Source organism: Periophthalmus magnuspinnatus, chromosome 16 (assembly GCF_009829125.3).
Source record: "Periophthalmus magnuspinnatus isolate fPerMag1 chromosome 16, fPerMag1.2.pri, whole genome shotgun sequence".
Taxonomy (NCBI): Eukaryota; Metazoa; Chordata; class Actinopteri; order Gobiiformes; family Gobiidae; genus Periophthalmus; species Periophthalmus magnuspinnatus.
Genome location: NC_047141.1, coordinates 25,681,989 through 25,699,156, shown reverse-complemented (window position 1 = coordinate 25,699,156; position 17,168 = coordinate 25,681,989). Strand labels below are relative to the sequence as shown.

Genomic DNA, 17,168 nt, shown 5'->3' with positions numbered 1-17,168 from the left:
TTATGACTTGGTTAGATGGGATAGTACTTGTGATAAATATTTATTGTAGTTTTACCTCAGTTAAGTGGTATATGGTGGAAAAAAATGAAAATAAAAGCTCAAAAATGGCTTTAAAATTGTTTAAAACAGCGACACAAACATGTTAGGAGGTTGGGATGTACGTTTCATTGTTAAAAGGTGCTAAATTTACTTTCTTGGTGACCTTAAAGACTTTAGCTCCTGACAAAAATACAGTATAAATATAATGATGTTAACTCTGCTTTAGTGAAATGAGAACTCTAACCTGCCATATGCACTTTAAATTGTTAATTACTATGGGAACAGTCCTAATATTTCATCATTCTGAAACCCATGGATAGGTTGTGTTCTTGTTTTTGATGATGCCATAATTTCAGATGGAGTGCACAGGCCTTTGTACCTCTGTGGGAGATTTACTGTTTTTGAAAGAAATATCCAATCTCATAATCCACAGATGTTGAACCTTATCCAAAAACTTGCCGTATTAATCTTGTGGCTTAAGTCCTTTCAACTGACAGCAATTGGAGATGAATAACGGCATCACTATCTGAAACAAAATTTATTTCACTTTTGTTTATTTATGCTGACATAGAAGACGGTGAACTCTGAGCCAGTTTTTATTTCAAGTGGATCGGCTGCTAGTTGTGTATTACCCATAAACCACGATTAACATTGCATTTTGTCAGTTAAAAGACGCTTTTTTACCGTCAAAGTCCTGTTTGAGTGCTTGGAAAGCGGAAAAGCGCTGTATAAAAATGTGAGAATTTACCATAAAAATGTAACTTCACATGAACCCAAACTAATGTGTAGTACCACGGTCTCCTGTATGTCTGGCGTATAGGACAAAAATAGCTTAAAGAACATAGCCAAGAAATGCGCTCTCTCCAAAGGTTAAGGTGAGGGTTTATTGCTCCCCAGAGAAATTAGTTTTTCACCTCTCTAACCCATTCTTCCAAAGCCTCTGGGGCAACTTGTCAGGGGCAGTATCTGTAGCCAGGTCAGTAGTGTTAGTTTGAGAATTACTCTTTTGAATATTCTCCAAATTTTTCACTCCTGGTCACTACTTTGTCATTCACGGTTACACTCTTGGACACATAAGGCAAAAGCTGTAACTTCAAGTCTTACACTAAAGTTGTAACTAACACACCAAGTTACGATGATTGTGCATGGGAGGGCATCTGACGCAAATCCCCATGCAACTCGTACTTCAAAAATACTACAAATGACTAAAAGACGCCTTGCTGCAAACGAGTCCAAATGATAATATTTACTAAATCATATTGAAGGTAGTAATTTAACACTACACTGCAACAATTTGCTTTTCACTTTTCCATTATTTGCGATTTACTTCAGTTTTACCAGGAGGCTCTGCTTAATGTACTGCTATGATTGTTTTGTGAAACCTGGGCGTGCATCGACAAATTGTTTTGAGTTGTGACAGTGAGAATATCGAATAAAAGTGCTCAAGCAAAACACTGAATAGATGACATAGAATTGAATCTCGTTATTGGCCATAATTCACCGTGAACTCTGTGATGAAAATACTGCCAACTGCCTTTTATTACTTTATTTATTTATGCAAGTACTATTTGTCTAACCATTTCCCTGCTTCCTCGCTCTACGTTCACAACATTTTACAGCGATACCACGGTGCTTCTTCTTTTGCTCTCGGAAACCTCTCTGCGTTTTGACACACTTAAACCTAGCCGCTTTTGAGATCATTCAGACCAGACGCATTCTGTGTGCATGGAAATACACCAATATACCCGAGTGTAATATCTCACTGGTAAGGAGATGCGAGGGAAAAAAAAGCCGGCGGCAATGACTGGAGAAAACAGATACCACTGCGATTTTCCTCTTCTCCTTTCTCATTTTCTGTCTTAGTCTTATACCCCTCCACACACATACTCTCCTCCTCTTCCTCTCTCCCGCTCTCTCTCTACTGCATCAATTCCAGCAGTAATGAGTGCACCAGGAGCAGCCAGAGCAGAGGGAGAAGCTAGCTACTTTAGGGAATTAGAGTGTTTAAAATATACACTTTGCTTTGCCTCTTGTGGCCGATCAAAGTAAACATCCTCACCGTGAAACCTGCAGGGAGCGAGCAGCATCCCCGAGCTTACCTAGCATCGAGCCGGGGTGTTATTAGACGGTCATTAGCAAATACAAAGGAGCGTATTTCTCGTCATTATTAAGGCTTCTGTGGTAGTTTGTGCGTGTTGCTTTGGTGTCGTCTTCGCAGCTCTCAGGGGCACCCCAGGACATAGAAAAAGCATTACCTAGCAGCGCTTAAGTGTAGACATTAACTAAAGCGTCCGCCGGAAGATACCACGGAGGTAATTTCCCGCCGTGAAATTGGTTTCCTTTTTCTTTCTGTGTGGAAATGTAAGTGGCTGCACACAAGTGTATACAGGTGACGGTAGGTGTATTTGTTGGATACATCGGGTTTTAAAGAAACATAATGTAACTTTTGCTCTATTTCAGGCTCCCCACTGGTTTGACAAACGCTTGCGGAGTTTGGTTTCTGTGCCGTAATGAACACTGTGTGAAAGTGATGCTGAAATACCCGCTGTGTGTGATGAATAAGGTTAAGTTTAAGGTATACTTTATGGTCCCCTCAGGATGTTCGTCCTCTGCATTTGACCCATCCTTCAGTGCCGCTGGGGCAACCTGTCAGGAGCAGTGAACAACCACAGTGTAGTGCTCAAGGACAACAACTAGACTATAGGTTTTTACCCCATTGTGCGTGATTTTAAAGGTCCTATATTACACAAAATAGACTCTTGTGAGCGTTTCTCCATGTTATAATGTTGTTACCACCTTAAAAACAGACCTAGAGTTGTGATTTGGTTAATTGACACATGTTTGAGTAATCCTGTTTTATTAATCTGTCTACATCTCCAAAGCTCAAAATGCTCTGGCCCATCTTGTGATGTCATGAAGTGGTAGGTTTCAAGTTAATAGCTACATTTTACCTTTTGTTGAGTAATTCCAGGGCTGAAATCATCCAAATGATTCTAGTGAAGGTGTATGGAGTTTAACCCTATAGCGTCGGATGCTATCGTCGCCTATAGAGCGCGGTTGTGGACTTTTCAGTACCGTAACTCCGCAACCAGTTGTGTTATTATGTAAATTCAAACGGCATCTCAAAGCGGAGGCATGGGGCTATTTAAATATTTTATTGTCATTACAATAAACTGCCTCCGTTGTCCCTCGAAGGTGACGAATGAGAGCGCGGGTGCTGCAGGGATTTTCCAGTCACTTATTCGATACGTAAAAGAAAAAAGAAAAAAAGAAAAAATACGAATGGATATGTAAAATTGAGGTAGTTGTGTGAAAAAATGCAGTAAATTCTGATACTTCCTTTAACATGATTTTTATGTGAAAAATAAATAATAAAAGTGTGCGTCTACGTGAGCTATACTGGTCTATAGTGTGCTCAGTCCTTAAAGGGTTAAAAACACGGCACAGCACTTCCTGTATTACCTCATGACATCACAAGGTGGAACAGTTTGTTTTCTGTTTGAGGGAAGAACACAGTCAAAATATGCAGTATTTGTGTGTTAAACATGTGTGAATGAAACAAAACACAATACCTGGTGTGTTTGTGATGAGGAAACAGTCCTATAACAGATCACAAAAGAGCGTAATATGGGCTCTTTAAGGAAAGTTGAGTGCCCAGAGGAAACAGACCCAGATAAGGCAAACTTCACACAAAAAGGCCTTATAACCAGCCCAGGAGTAGAACCAGAATCCTCTTGCTGTGAGGTGAGAGTGCTAGATGCTTCTCAGTCCAACGGTGGCCTAAATTAAACAATTATATCCAGGTTTAGTGTTGTTGTTTGGCAAATAGGGAAATAGGGTTGCAAAAAATGAATGGTTTGCAGAGTTAAAAATGCTGATATATAAATCAGACAGGTGTAAAACTCAATCTTGTTTTGTTGCCAACTTTAAAAAACAAAACCATCCTGTTGACAGATTTATGTATTTTACTTATTTTGCGCACAATATCATTCAGTGTTTCAGTAAAGTGGAAAATACTTGCTTAAAATGTCTTTAGGAGTTAAATATCCCATGAATCAGTTTTGGAATGACAAATAAACAGCTCCCTTCAAACCTCCCTAAAAGCCTTCAAAATACAGTGAAGATGAGAACATTTGGTGCTACTGAAGTGGAGCTATCTGACTCAGAGTGTGAGAAAAACACTCATTTGGAGAAAACGGCCTTTGGAGTTGATATTTCAAGTGAAGAGTTACAAAACGCACTGAAATGTATTTATATTTTCAAATTAGATTTTTCAGTGTCAACAGTTTAAAGCGTTACATTAAAAAGAAAGCGGAACGTCCAAGAATCCAAATATCAAAAGTTGCCCTGACCTCTGCCTCCTCTTAAATTACAGAGTGGATATGATCTGCAGAGGTCAGCGCTGGTCACAATGGGAGGAAATTGTAGTAAAGACGGATTTTCGAGCTTAAAAACAACGCAGAACAAGCTCACAGATAAGAACAGACATCGGGGTGAATCTGCAGTTAGTTGTACATAGTTGTGATTTACCCTGGGGGAGGTAGGGAGCAGTGAAAGATGCCTGCCAGCTTCAAGCATTGACTCACGAGACAGAACCGTCCCAGATAGCTCGGGTAAACTGCTGTTGTCATCCTGCCATGCACTCATCCAAAAGTACACCGTCAGCAAATGTGTCGACAGCAGGGGAGCTTGGGCCTTGGCAAGTTGCAAAGTTCAATTTAACTTTTAGCTTTTATTCACAATGGACTTCCTGGGTGAAAAAAAAAAATATCTGCAAAAAATATTGGACCAGACGGTAAATTTCTACTTTTCCCAGCGGTTTAGGTAAAAGCTCAAAAATCACTGTGCTTTGACAAAGTTTGGAGGTTGTTGGAGATGCGTGTAGGCAGAATAAATACTACACAGTAATAACAACTCTTGAAAGACGGGAGTGAGAGATGAAAATAACACTTATTTGAAAGTCCATAAGCAGGAACTGACTCTGCGAGATTATATCCTCTCTATATGCTTAATGCTTAATGCTCGTCAGCAGCATTTCACCGTCTAGAAAAATCGCTGTTGGGTAAGGTTCAGTTTGTCATTATAAAACACAGATTATAACTATCATCTTTCGCAGCTGGGCCGATGCTGTTTGCTAGATTATTTATAATGATGTATATTTCAAAAACACTTTATTAAGATAAGTAAATGCATCAGCAAACATCCAGTTAAGTGTTTGCGACCATGAATTAAAATTAGCGCTGAGTGTTTGACGCAGCAAAAGAACAATCCAAGTTTGTTTACTGGACTGAAGTAAATGGTTAAATGTTTGTGTAATCCCTCAGTCGTCCAGGTCTGGACCATAGCAAAAGACGAAGTTTAAATCTGTCAACTGGACCAATCGTTGTAGGAGTTAAGACGTCTTCGATGATAATCCAAGCCACTACACTGAAACTGTAAACAGCTATCGTTTCCAGTTTCAGCCTTAATGACCCTATTCAACCTTTAATGGCCCTACTATTGTTCCCTTTTGTTTCTTTTTGTTTACTTTGGGTGCTTTTGGGCCGCTTGGATGAACATCGACACCCCTTCATCCTAAAAAACGATGTCCAGTTGACAGATTTGAATTTTCTTTTGCTATGGATACTACCTGGATTACACAGACTGAGCATTTGACCCATTCTTCAACCAATGACCCTTTAGGACAGGTTTGTCGAACACATTTTCACCGAGGGCCAATAGTCACTCTCAAAGGGCCACATCTAAAATAAATATAAATACCTTTTTTTTACTTGTTCATTAACCATCTGTATTTATTTCTTATTCAAGTTACAAATGTTACATATACATTTCCATAGATGTAAAAAATATGACTGTATAACTTTATCTCCTGATAAATTGACATTTTAAGACAGTCAAACCTTTTAATTTATCTTGTTGAGGGCCACATAAAATGACATGGGGGCCCACATTTAGCCCGTGGGCCTTGAGTTTGACACGTGCTGTAGGAAAACCTGTCAGGAGTGGGCTTATGCAATACAGCACCAGAGAGACCATTTCCAGAGATCTTGAGTAAAATTATGGCTTATGGGGAACCTGAGGAAACCCAGACATAAGGAGAACATGCAAACTCCACACAGACAGGTCCTATTGGTGGTCTAGATCATGATGATTACATGTACTGACTAAACCGTGCTTGTGAAATATATAAAAAGTAAATTCACAAATGTTTAATCGGATGATTTCTATGAGAGACTAGACCCATTCATTTCTCAATACAAAACTGTGATGATCTGTATTAAATATTATTAGTCTACAGATTTTTATGATGTTGTGTGAAAGCCAGGAATACTGAAGGAATCAATGTTGTGAGGGCAAGAAACTCAGCCACCTCGCCCTGGCAGATGTTACTAGATATAAAACTTAAAATGAATAAACTTAAAAGCTTTACACTTTGGTATTTGAGCAAAAAATTGACCGTTTTGTTGCGGTAGAGTGGTTAGCACTTGTGTTCAGGGTGGACATTAGAACCTGGTCAACACTGTAAATGAGATGAACGTGTTTGTAATGTTGTGCCAGCTAAAAATAAATAAGAGTGAATCTGACAGTGGACCGCCGTGCTGCTGCTTTTGTGCACCCTTCAAACAACAGATCCTCACATATAAGCCCGTACTGCTCCTGACTGCAATACACCAAAGTAAGTCTCTATACTCGGGTACTCCTCTTGTCTCTGCTTTATTTGCTTGTGAGTAATGATCACGGACAAGCTCCACTCTTGTTGTGCCAAAGCGTATCCAGACATCTCCACATGGTGCAGATCTGAAGTATAGGGTCCCGGTATCTGATGTGATATTTTGTACACGGCATACGCAGATGATGCAGCGCACAGTGACACGGCTGTCTCTCTACATCACACTTCACAGTACACTTACAGCACCATTACAACATGGAGTGAATCAATCACCGTGGGGACGCCTGTCTGCGGTCTCCCGGGAAACAGTGCAGGGTCACCACACGTGCCTGTAAAGAAAGATGTGCGAGAGAGAGCTGCTTTGAGTACATATGCAGGCTGTTTATTAGGAGGGATGTGTAGGCACGATCCACACAAACGCCCCCAGAGACCAGACCTCTCGTATAAAAGGGGCGCGCACATAAAAACACAAGACATCAGATAACATATGTAACGCAGCTTTGACTTGTACTGTGTAAGGACTTTCTATGACGCAAGTGGCAATGTGCATCAAAGATCAATACCACATCGACTACTGAAATAATAATAAGCATAAGCAGTGGTGGGATGTAGCAAAGTTCAAGTAGTAAAGTGCTGTTCTTAAGGAAAAGCATGAGTTATCTGTACTAAAAATGGATACTTTTTACTTTTACTTCACTTGAGAGAAGGTATCTGTACTTTCTACTCGACTCCATTTTTGAACAGGACTGAAAAGTAAAAGTAGAACCTGCTAAAAAAAAAAAAAAGGCTGTGGAGTTTATTTTTTAACACATTCATAATTTGCGCAAATAAAAACAGCTACAAAAAACTATGGATTCACTTGTTTCTGCTGATCAAAATTTAGCACAAATCTGTATAAAAATCACTACGTCTGAAGCGTCATTAGATCTCAAAATCAAAATGCTTTTACTTTTTACTCTTTAAGTATATTTTAAACATACTTTAATACTTTTACTTGAGTACATTTTGCCCTGGTGTCTGATCTTTTACTTAAATAACAAAACTGAGTACTTCTTCCACCACTGAAAACAAGTTACAACATAATGACAGAATAAAAATAAAAATAATTATTAGAACTAAAGCAAAATACATCATTTCAGTTGAATCTATGCTCAAAGAAACTCAACGTAAAGGTTCAGTGTGTAACATTTCCTGGAGGTGAACTGCACGATTCCACCAAAATAGAAAGTTAAAATCATACTTCAGACCGTGGTAGACGAGTTTTATGTCATACTGTGGAATATTATAGTCAAGGGAACAACATCTCCATGGAAACAAGCAGGAGGATATCCTCTTCCAGGCCAAATAAAGGTCTATTTTGTGGAGATAAAAGCCTGTTCACAGTAAAGACACATGTTTTTTCTGTGTTTTCCCCTGCAATAAAAACATCTATTAAGAAAAAAAAAACAAGCTTTCAGTTTTGGGCAAAAAAGTTGCAAAGTGTGGCTTTAAAGAAGACATATTGTGCTTGTGTCTGCTATGTAGTTACAATATATGACACCTGTGGATCATTATATTATAATTTATACATTTTAAATCGCAATATTCATCTAAAGCGACTGAATGACAGAAACAAGTCCGGTGAGTTCTGCGTTGGAAAACTGTGGCCATGAAGCTGGCGTCGCCGCAAACTTCATCACAACAAAGAGCCGTGGAGCTGTCGGCCCTATGGATAGCTGTAAATCACACTAGCAAGTAGAGACTTTTTTTTTTTTTTTTCCAATTGTACCCAAATGACTATGCAAGGTTGCTGAATCCTATGCTTATCACAGATTAAGAAAATAAAACTGAAGAACAAAGTATGTGCAGAGCAGTGGAGCATGAATCACTCCAAAAACGACTGCAAGAGGGTAAATTAGACCAGGAAAGAGCTATAACATGGCTAAAAGCTCTGAAAAGTTGATTTTGCATAATAGTGAATTTAAGAATAAAGAGTAAGAGTGCTTTTTACCTTGCTGTACCACTACTTTTTGATTTGGTAAAGCTGTTTACATACTCATAATGATGATTTATAAACCAGTCTGAATACAAGTGAATTCAGGATGTCACTGTGTTTTGGTCTTTTCACTATCATTGTAGCGCTAACATGTGCGTGCCACCTCTGAGGCCAATCAAACATGACTGTATTGATGGACTACTGGTGCTGGGCGATACAGCAGAGGATGAGTAGGCTGCAGTCAACGGGTTGACCGTTAGTAGTAGGAGGAAAGTGGAGAAAATAACAAGTGAAAGTGCAAGGATCATGGAGCAGAGAACAGCGTGGTTAGACTTACATGTGATTAGAGCATAAAACATGTCTTATTGTCAGGCTGCGGTCAATAGTTTTCCCACTGTACATCTCAGATATTTATGGCTCATAACCTTTGCCAGTCAGTCAGGCAGTATGTTATTGCTGTTACTTTCAAAGACGTCACAGTACATCAAAGTTCACAGTACAAAAAACTTTTATAAGCTTTTCTCATGATGAATTTACTCAAGAGTTGTGTTTTTATTGATCGTTTTGATTTGATGCATGTTTGAACTGAACTCTTTTAATGTAAACAGAAATATTCTCAACAACTTTTATTGTTCTTTTATCGAGAGTTTGCTCATTTTTCCTTCATTTGCTGGTTTCAGTCTCTGTCCTTGAAGGATAGGAACAAACTGCAAAACATCGTTAAAACCTGCTCAAAAATTACAGGGGTTAAACAGAGGGAGCTGCATTCTCTGTGGGAGGAGCGGGTGCTGAGCAAAGCCAAGTGTCTCCTGGCTCAGCCCCTCCATCCTCTGGCTCCTGACTTCATCATGATGCCTTCAGGACGTCGCTTTTATGCTCCAATAAGGAAAACTAATCGTTTTTCAAATTCTTTTGTGCCCTCAGCGATTAAATTGTTAAATTCCAAGGGTAGGGGTTCTTGAAGTTTTGCACTGTTGTTTTTATGTATATTGCTCCTAGATTGTGCTTGGACTGACACACTGTGTGTTTGCGTGTATGTTGAATTGCTCGGAGTATGCTGCAAATGAATTGCCCTCTGGGATCAATAAAGTTTTCTGAATCTGAATCTGAATCTGAATTCAGTTTTCACCTACCCCCTATGTCCACCCACATCCTCTCCATTTTGAACTTATGAAAAGGAAGTGATTGGATGCAGTTCTATTAATAAATGGTAAACGGTCACATTTTGATATAACGTTTTTCCACCTTCAAGACACTCAAAGCGCTTTACATCAAAGAACCACTGACCCATTCACACATGCGTCTTGCCCAAGGACACAACAACAGTAGTCACTTGTGGGAGCCAGAATCACAGCACCAATCTGCGGGTCAGTGGACAGCTCTGACCGCCCTACCAACAATGTTTACAGTATGTCAAGAGTGGGATTTGAACCGCTAACCTTCAAAGCAGTGGACAAACATTCTTCCAACTGAGCTATGATATTGATCGAAGCTGCTTTAGATCAATATCATAGTTTACAGTGAACAAAATGTAAAAGAATGATCCATGTATAATAGTAAGTTAATAGTAAACATGAGAATAAGCATATGTCCTGTTTAAACATGACAAAACTGGATAAAATCAGACTCGGATTAAACTAAAAAATAACAAACGACTGAACAAAAAGCTTCAGCGACTGCAAACGTAAACCAAGAATAAAACTCACTCAAAATAGTGACTTTTAGTAGCACTAAAACCAGCCCCATTCAAATGTAAAACGTGTCTTTAAAACCCTCACCCTGACGCCCACTAAAAAAACATGGCTGGCATCCCACTGTTCCCCTGGTTAAGTATTTGAGGTTAGGGCTCTGATGTGGTTGAATATGCATGACGCTTCTGTGAGTGCTGTGTTCGCAGTTTACTTTCAGCACCGCGCCATTGGACAGCTCCAGCTCAGACACACGGCGTTCATACACAGACGGGCTGCTTAAACGGCGCAGCCCCGCACTACTCCACACAGCCAAGGACCTTTTATATCTGTAACCACATCTTCGTCACTGAGAGAGGCTTCGTGTATGCGCAGGAACGGCGAGCAGAGCGTGGCTTCTTTCACCATAATCAGACTCGTAACAGCAGGCACGATACTTTTACTCCACTGATGGCATCACGAGGAGGAAGAGTGAGAAGAAGAATAAGAAGAAGAGAGAAGAACTCGAGGATACTTTGACAGACGTGGGAAACAATTTGGCCAATCCAAATCCAAAGACCCAGACTGCACATAACACAGGGGACAGAGAGAAAGAGAGAAAGAGAGGAGAGAGGAGAGGAGAGAGAGAGAGGAATGTGCTCTCGCTTCGCAAAAGATCCAGACGCACTTGAGCCTGCCTACTGTCCGCGCGTACGACACGACTGCGACTTGTGTGCTGTGCCTGGATGTGTTGGTCGCTGCTTTGAGATAATCAGAAAGGGGGGAACGGACTTCTTTTTTGAATTATCACAGAAGAAAATCCGTGACACTTCTTCAGGAGACGCTGCCAACCGAAACGTCCTTGGGCTCGTTATAGTTTGCGCTCCGTGAATGAAGAACAAGTGTGTACGAGGGGAAAACGCGCTCTCTCCCTTCTCTCTGGCACTCTACAGGCGCCTAATGATTCGCTAAAGCCGGTGGATGACAGCATGCCAAGCGCTACAGTTCGGTTAGTACAGCACCCACTTGCACTGTGCGTTTTTTTGTGCTTTTACGCGCGCATGCTGTTGGTCTACTTATCCCGTCTCTTATCTTCCCATCTAGACATCCACTCAGCAAAACAGGGGAGTGATATTCAACTCCATCGTCACGCTCTCGGGGACTGAGCACGCTGGTTGGTAAAAGGGGTAAAAAAAAAAAAAAAAAAAAAAAAAAAAAAAAAAAAAAAAAAAGAGGGGGATGGCGTGCGGCGCGTGCTACTACCTGGTCATCAGCTCCACGCACCTGAACAATGGACACTTCCGGAGAGTCAAAGGAGTCTTCAGGGGACCTCTGCGCGCGCCTGCCAGCACTGACTCACCGGTAACTCACGTGTCTAATCATCATAAACTATTCCTGTCCTGGGGCAAGAGTTTGGTGGGGTATTTAAAGGTGAACTGTGCAACTTTTCTGGAGGGGATCCATCTTTTACTGTCTCCACTGAGGGCAACATTATGAGTTTAAGCCTATGTTGCATTTATTTTTTCCTTTGCATGTGTTTTTATTGCTCAACACAGATCTGACCTGTAGCTTACCCCGCTGGTATTGACTCAGAGAGGCACGTTTAATGTCACAATGTGCAACATCACAGCAAAGCAATAACATCTCCATGGAGACAGAAGGGCAGCAGACACTCCAGAAAAGTTATCCCGCAAAAAAACGCACCTTTTAGAGTTGAATTCGGTGGCTGTGTGGGAGAATGACAGATGGATCTCACCCGCCTGCTGTCCGCTGCATGACTGGATTTATTTGCATATGGTTTCTCTGCTAAGTTTTAAGCGCTGAGGAAGAAGATGATTCATTAGTTAAGGTCGGGGAAGGGAAAGCGTAGTGTTTAAGCTCTGTGGGTTGATGAGTGAATCAAAATAGTTCTAATTACTCAGAAACAGTTTGTTATTTTATGTTTGACTCATGGACTGTAATGACCTGGAAGAACAACTTGGCTCCATATACTATACTTGGCTTTTTTTTTTTCTTTTTTTTGTTCTGTATTTGGCTGTGAGAGGTTTCAGTTTTGTTTTGGTGAATGTCAAAGAGGCGATGAGTGCTGCTAAACACTGTCAGAGTATGTAAATGTGTTGGCGCTTTAAACTGGAGCGTGCGTAAAAGTGAGGAGCGCCGCGCGGTTCAGGAGGGTCCGCGGTAATCACACATTATGCATGAGCTCTTAATGTGAGACGAGACAAACTGGCGGAGCTGATGACAAGTTTGATGAGGAGGGAGGAGAGGAGCAGCTGGTACGTGTGTGTATGTGTGTGCATGTGTGTGTTCGTGGGTACGTACGTGTGCGCGCTCGTGCTCAAGTCATTACCAGTCTGTCATGTTCAACCCGCGCTCCGCTATGTGATGGGAATGAGCGAGCGGCGCATAGCAGCAGACACAGTGTGAAAGAGAGGGGCGTTCTGCACAAACCGAGGACGCACGTGGAAACTTTTTGACATCTCCTAAATTGCGCGTTTGAAAAGATTTTTTGTTTTGGTAAATTGTAGTAACCTGGGTTGCACTTTTCCCTCTGAGACAGACGAGATTAGAAAACATCTTCAGTAGCGTATTCTTGGTCATAATGGTTTGATTTGTAATAACAGAACTTTGCCTCTGGGTGAGTTTTAAAAATGTATATCCAATAAGCGGGTCTCGAGTTCATTTGGACTGATGGACAACAGTGAGGCATCTTCAAAGATCCCAGAGCTTTTAAAAGCCCTGTATCTGATTTTCAATTCTTCCAGGAAAAATCTGTTGGTCCATAATTGTAAAAGCACGCATTTGTGAATAAATACATAAATACATACATTAACTGGACAGTACTGCAGTCTTGCTATAATGGAAACTCAACTTTTCAGAGCTTTTAACCATGTTATAGCTGTTTCTCCTTCTCGTTTACCCTCTGAAAGATGGATTTAGACTGATTCGTGCATGTTTGAGCAATCTTTAATCACTTCTTCTCAAGACGCCATATTGAGGATCAGTTCCCGTTTTCACCTCCATTGGCACACGCCCACTGCTCTAGGCTTATTTTTTTCTTAAATTGTATTTTCTTAATCGATGATATGTGTAGGATTCGGCAGCATTGTTTTCTAACGCGGAAAGTAGTGGACTTGTTTCTCTTATTAAGTTGTTTTAGATGAATATTGTGATTTAAAATGCAGAAATTATAACATAATGATGCATGGGTGTCATAGATTATAACTATACAGCAGACACAAGCGCAATAGATGAAGACATTTTGATGCAAATATAAGATAACACCTCATGAAACAGGAAGTTCTATCCAAGAGACGTTGTTGGAGAGAACCATGTAGAAACAACAACTGCTCATGACCCTCCACACAGTCCCGGGGCAACATCTGGGTGAGAGAAAGAAGGGAACATGGTCTTCACTCACGTTGTATCTTATTTGTGATCAATCCAAAGCTCTATATAAACTTCTGCATTTCCTTCCAAGAGCAAACAACTAACTTCGTATTGTTTATATCGCCACATCCATAAATCGTCCCCAGACTCCACCAGCAGCTTGAACACAGCAGCATCCTTCTTAGTAATTGAACTGGGCTACCTCCTCGGTATAAGTCCAACACTGCAAGCTTTTCTCTCTAATTAATCTAAACTAACATATCCCAAAACGTACCACTGGAACCATGTAACTGACCACTGACCACGCCCTCACGCTGTCACGCACGCTCTATGGATGTGCTTCAGAATGATGACCATTTTGGACCATTGATATTAACTATTTAAAACTTAATTGTTTATCTTTTGAATGGTCCTCAAAATGTTGTGTATAAGGAGCTGAAAACCATACACTGTTTCAGATATCATCAGTGGTGGAAGAAGTATTCAATTTTGTTAATTAAGTTTAAAAAAGCAAAAAAATAAAATAAAAAAAATACTAAAGTAAAAGTATCACATGAAAAAATCTACTTGAGTAAAAGTATAAAACTATGTAGAGTATAAAGTATTTTGCACAGATTTTGAGATCTAATAAAGCTTCAGATTTATTGATTTTGTTAAAGATTTGAACAGAAAGAACTGAATTCATAGTTTTTCTTTTTTTTTTTTTTTTCCAGCTGTTTTTATTTGTATATTTTTGTCAGGCTTTTCAACAGGTCTCAGTCATATAAATGTTGTGGAGTAGAAAGTACAGACACTTTCTCTCAAATGTAGTGAAGTAAAAGTAAAAAGTATCCACTTCAAAATGTAATTACGTTAAGTACAGATACCCCAAATCTTTCCTTAAGTGCAGTACTTTACTACTTTTACTTTGCTACTTTCAACCACTATCATGTGCATTTTCCACTTCTTCTCCAGATTTGTTTTGCATTATTCCTCTCTAATTCCAGAGCAACCACTATCATCAGATCATCTAAACCAGGAGTCTCACAAACTCGCAGCCCGGGGGCCAATTGCGGCTCACGAGACGATATTTTGTGGCCCGCAGGACAATATGAGAACAAGACAGGACAAGTTTAATGTTAGTGTGGCATTACCTTGTTGCGTTTAGAAGGTTCCGCCAAATCGGTAAACCCCAAACACACGTAGCACTCTCGCTGTGTGCTCCCGTCACAAAAGATTCAACAAATAACGATGTACATCCATAAAATCCACAAGAAATGGCATAGTTCCTCATGTATGTTGAAAACAGTGATGATGTTTGAGAAGATTCTAGCAAAGCTTTTTTTGTGGAACACTTGATGAGCTAATTTGAGTTTGAGACCCCTGATTTAGACAAAGCAGAGGCCAGCGAAGAGATAACATATGACATAAGAAGCTAAAGCTAACCCAGTGTAAAGTGTGCACAGGCTACATGTCGAGCTGTGTTGGTGGGCGTTTTAATAAAATAGTTGAAAAGATTATTACAAATCACCTGCCCATATTATGCAGGTTCTAGCAGTACAGTATTACTCATTATGCTGGTTTTAGGAGTTGGTGTTCATTTTAAACCAGATGCCCTACTTAGTGCAAACCGTAGCCTATTCATCTCTGCTCGGGACTGCTATGAAATGTAGCTCTATTTTAACATGAATTTTTAATAGAAAGTGCCTTGAATGACCCTCATAAAATTAATTTCCCTATGCAGTATTTACAAGGTCTCGCTCCCTGTGTGTTTTTTTTTACCCTCAAATAATATAAATGTTATTATTGTGCTGAACTATAGCGGTGAAGGACATCCGCTCTTTGGCTTCATCGCGAATCCGCATTTGCACAGGGATAGTTTAGGTTCAAAATGGTGGCCTGTGCAAGGTCACCAAAGCCGATCAGATTTATCCTTATTAGTGTGGACGTGAGCCAATTCACGAGGCTGTCAGCATGATAAAGAGTGCAGTGGTCAGGCAGTCCGCAGATGACCTACCGTGAGCTGGGACAGAGGTTTAGCATAGAGGGCTTGTCCTGGGTGAGGTACGGTATGAAGGGGCGCCCCGTTCGTTCCTGTCCATTACACTGCGGAACAAGTGTGTCTGTATAGATCGCCTTTGAATCAGATCAGTAAAGAACAAAGCATTTAGCTACACAGGGATTTGTCAGACAGCTGTCTTTGATAAGCTGCGCGCCGAAACATTAGCAAAAATCCAGACAGACAGGGAAAACTACAGGAGGAAGTATAGCCCCGGATTTGCATTCATAACACACCGCCCAATCGTTGTTATATTTTGCGTTTGGTTGATTTAAAGCTGCAGTATGTAACTTTCTGGTGGAGCAATAACATCTCTACGGAAACTGTAAACGTCGCAGACAGAGATTCACATCACATTTACTCAATTACACACGTTTAAATTGCTCCAAAATAGTTGAAAAACATGCATATTATTCAATGTGAGCGGGTTTGCATCTCCACAGAGCTGACGTGTAACTTCACCTGGTAGAAAAGTTACACAGTGCAGCTTTAAGATATGACATTGGCCTTTAATTATACCAGGAGAAATAGATCTGCATTGGCACGTAAGGACAGGAGGAGAGTCGGAGTCAGGGAGTATCTGACAAAATATGTATGCAGATTAACAACAAGATCTACGCAGAGGAAGCTGAGTATTTGATGTGGAGCCTGAAACAAAAAGGAGAAGTAGAGGACGTATTCAGCAAAATATTCACTTCAACAACTAAACAGCTTAATGATAATAATGGCTTTAGCTTTTGTCACAAACATACAGCAACTGCCGCCACTGCAATTACAATGATTACGCTAACCTGCTGCTGCTAATATTATTACCTGGTTAAATAACGCAGCAGGCAAAAACATTAATATACCTGGACTATAAAAGTGGACTACGCACATGGACAAAATTGTTGGACGATACAGTGACGATCTGTAGTCCTATATCTAGGCCCACTGACTGATTATAAGATCATAGACACCCGTGATGCTAATTAGTGGACACACCTTGGATTAGCATGTCCCTTTAGTCACATTATTTTCAGTCTTTTCTAGGGGTAACATCATTTTTGTCCAGGTCTGTTTCATGAGTTTTTATTTTTAAGTAATTCTGTCAATCAAACCTGTTGCTAACGCTAACGGGAGCGACCTCAGGGAAAGATGGCGCCTGATTTGTCTGTTATTTATGTTCATATCTTGATTTACGGACAAAATAACGAAATAAAAATCAAAGCAGGATCATGTAGAGTGGGTTAATATGAGCATTTTAAGACCAAAGCGATGACAGCTTGCCTATGACCACTTCCTATGTAGAACACACCGGCTAGCGCATTAGCTACGTCCATTTGCATTTACAGTCTATGGCCTGGACACAAACCACAACAATTGTCCTCCAATGCTTACCTGTTTTTA

The 17,168-nt window shown here is 40.3% G+C and overlaps 1 protein-coding gene across 1 annotated transcript in view; it reads left to right on the top strand.

Moving 5' to 3' along the window:
* Nucleotides 1-11,590: 11,590 nt before the first annotated feature.
* The window catches only part of LOC117384235 (uncharacterized), a 67,603-nt gene continuing 62,025 nt past the window's right edge, over nucleotides 11,591-17,168 (top strand). The window contains exon 1 of the mRNA XM_055228094.1: nucleotides 11,591-11,713. Within this exon, the coding sequence (XP_055084069.1) occupies nucleotides 11,591-11,713 (123 nt within the window). The remainder of the gene's footprint in view (nucleotides 11,714-17,168) is intronic.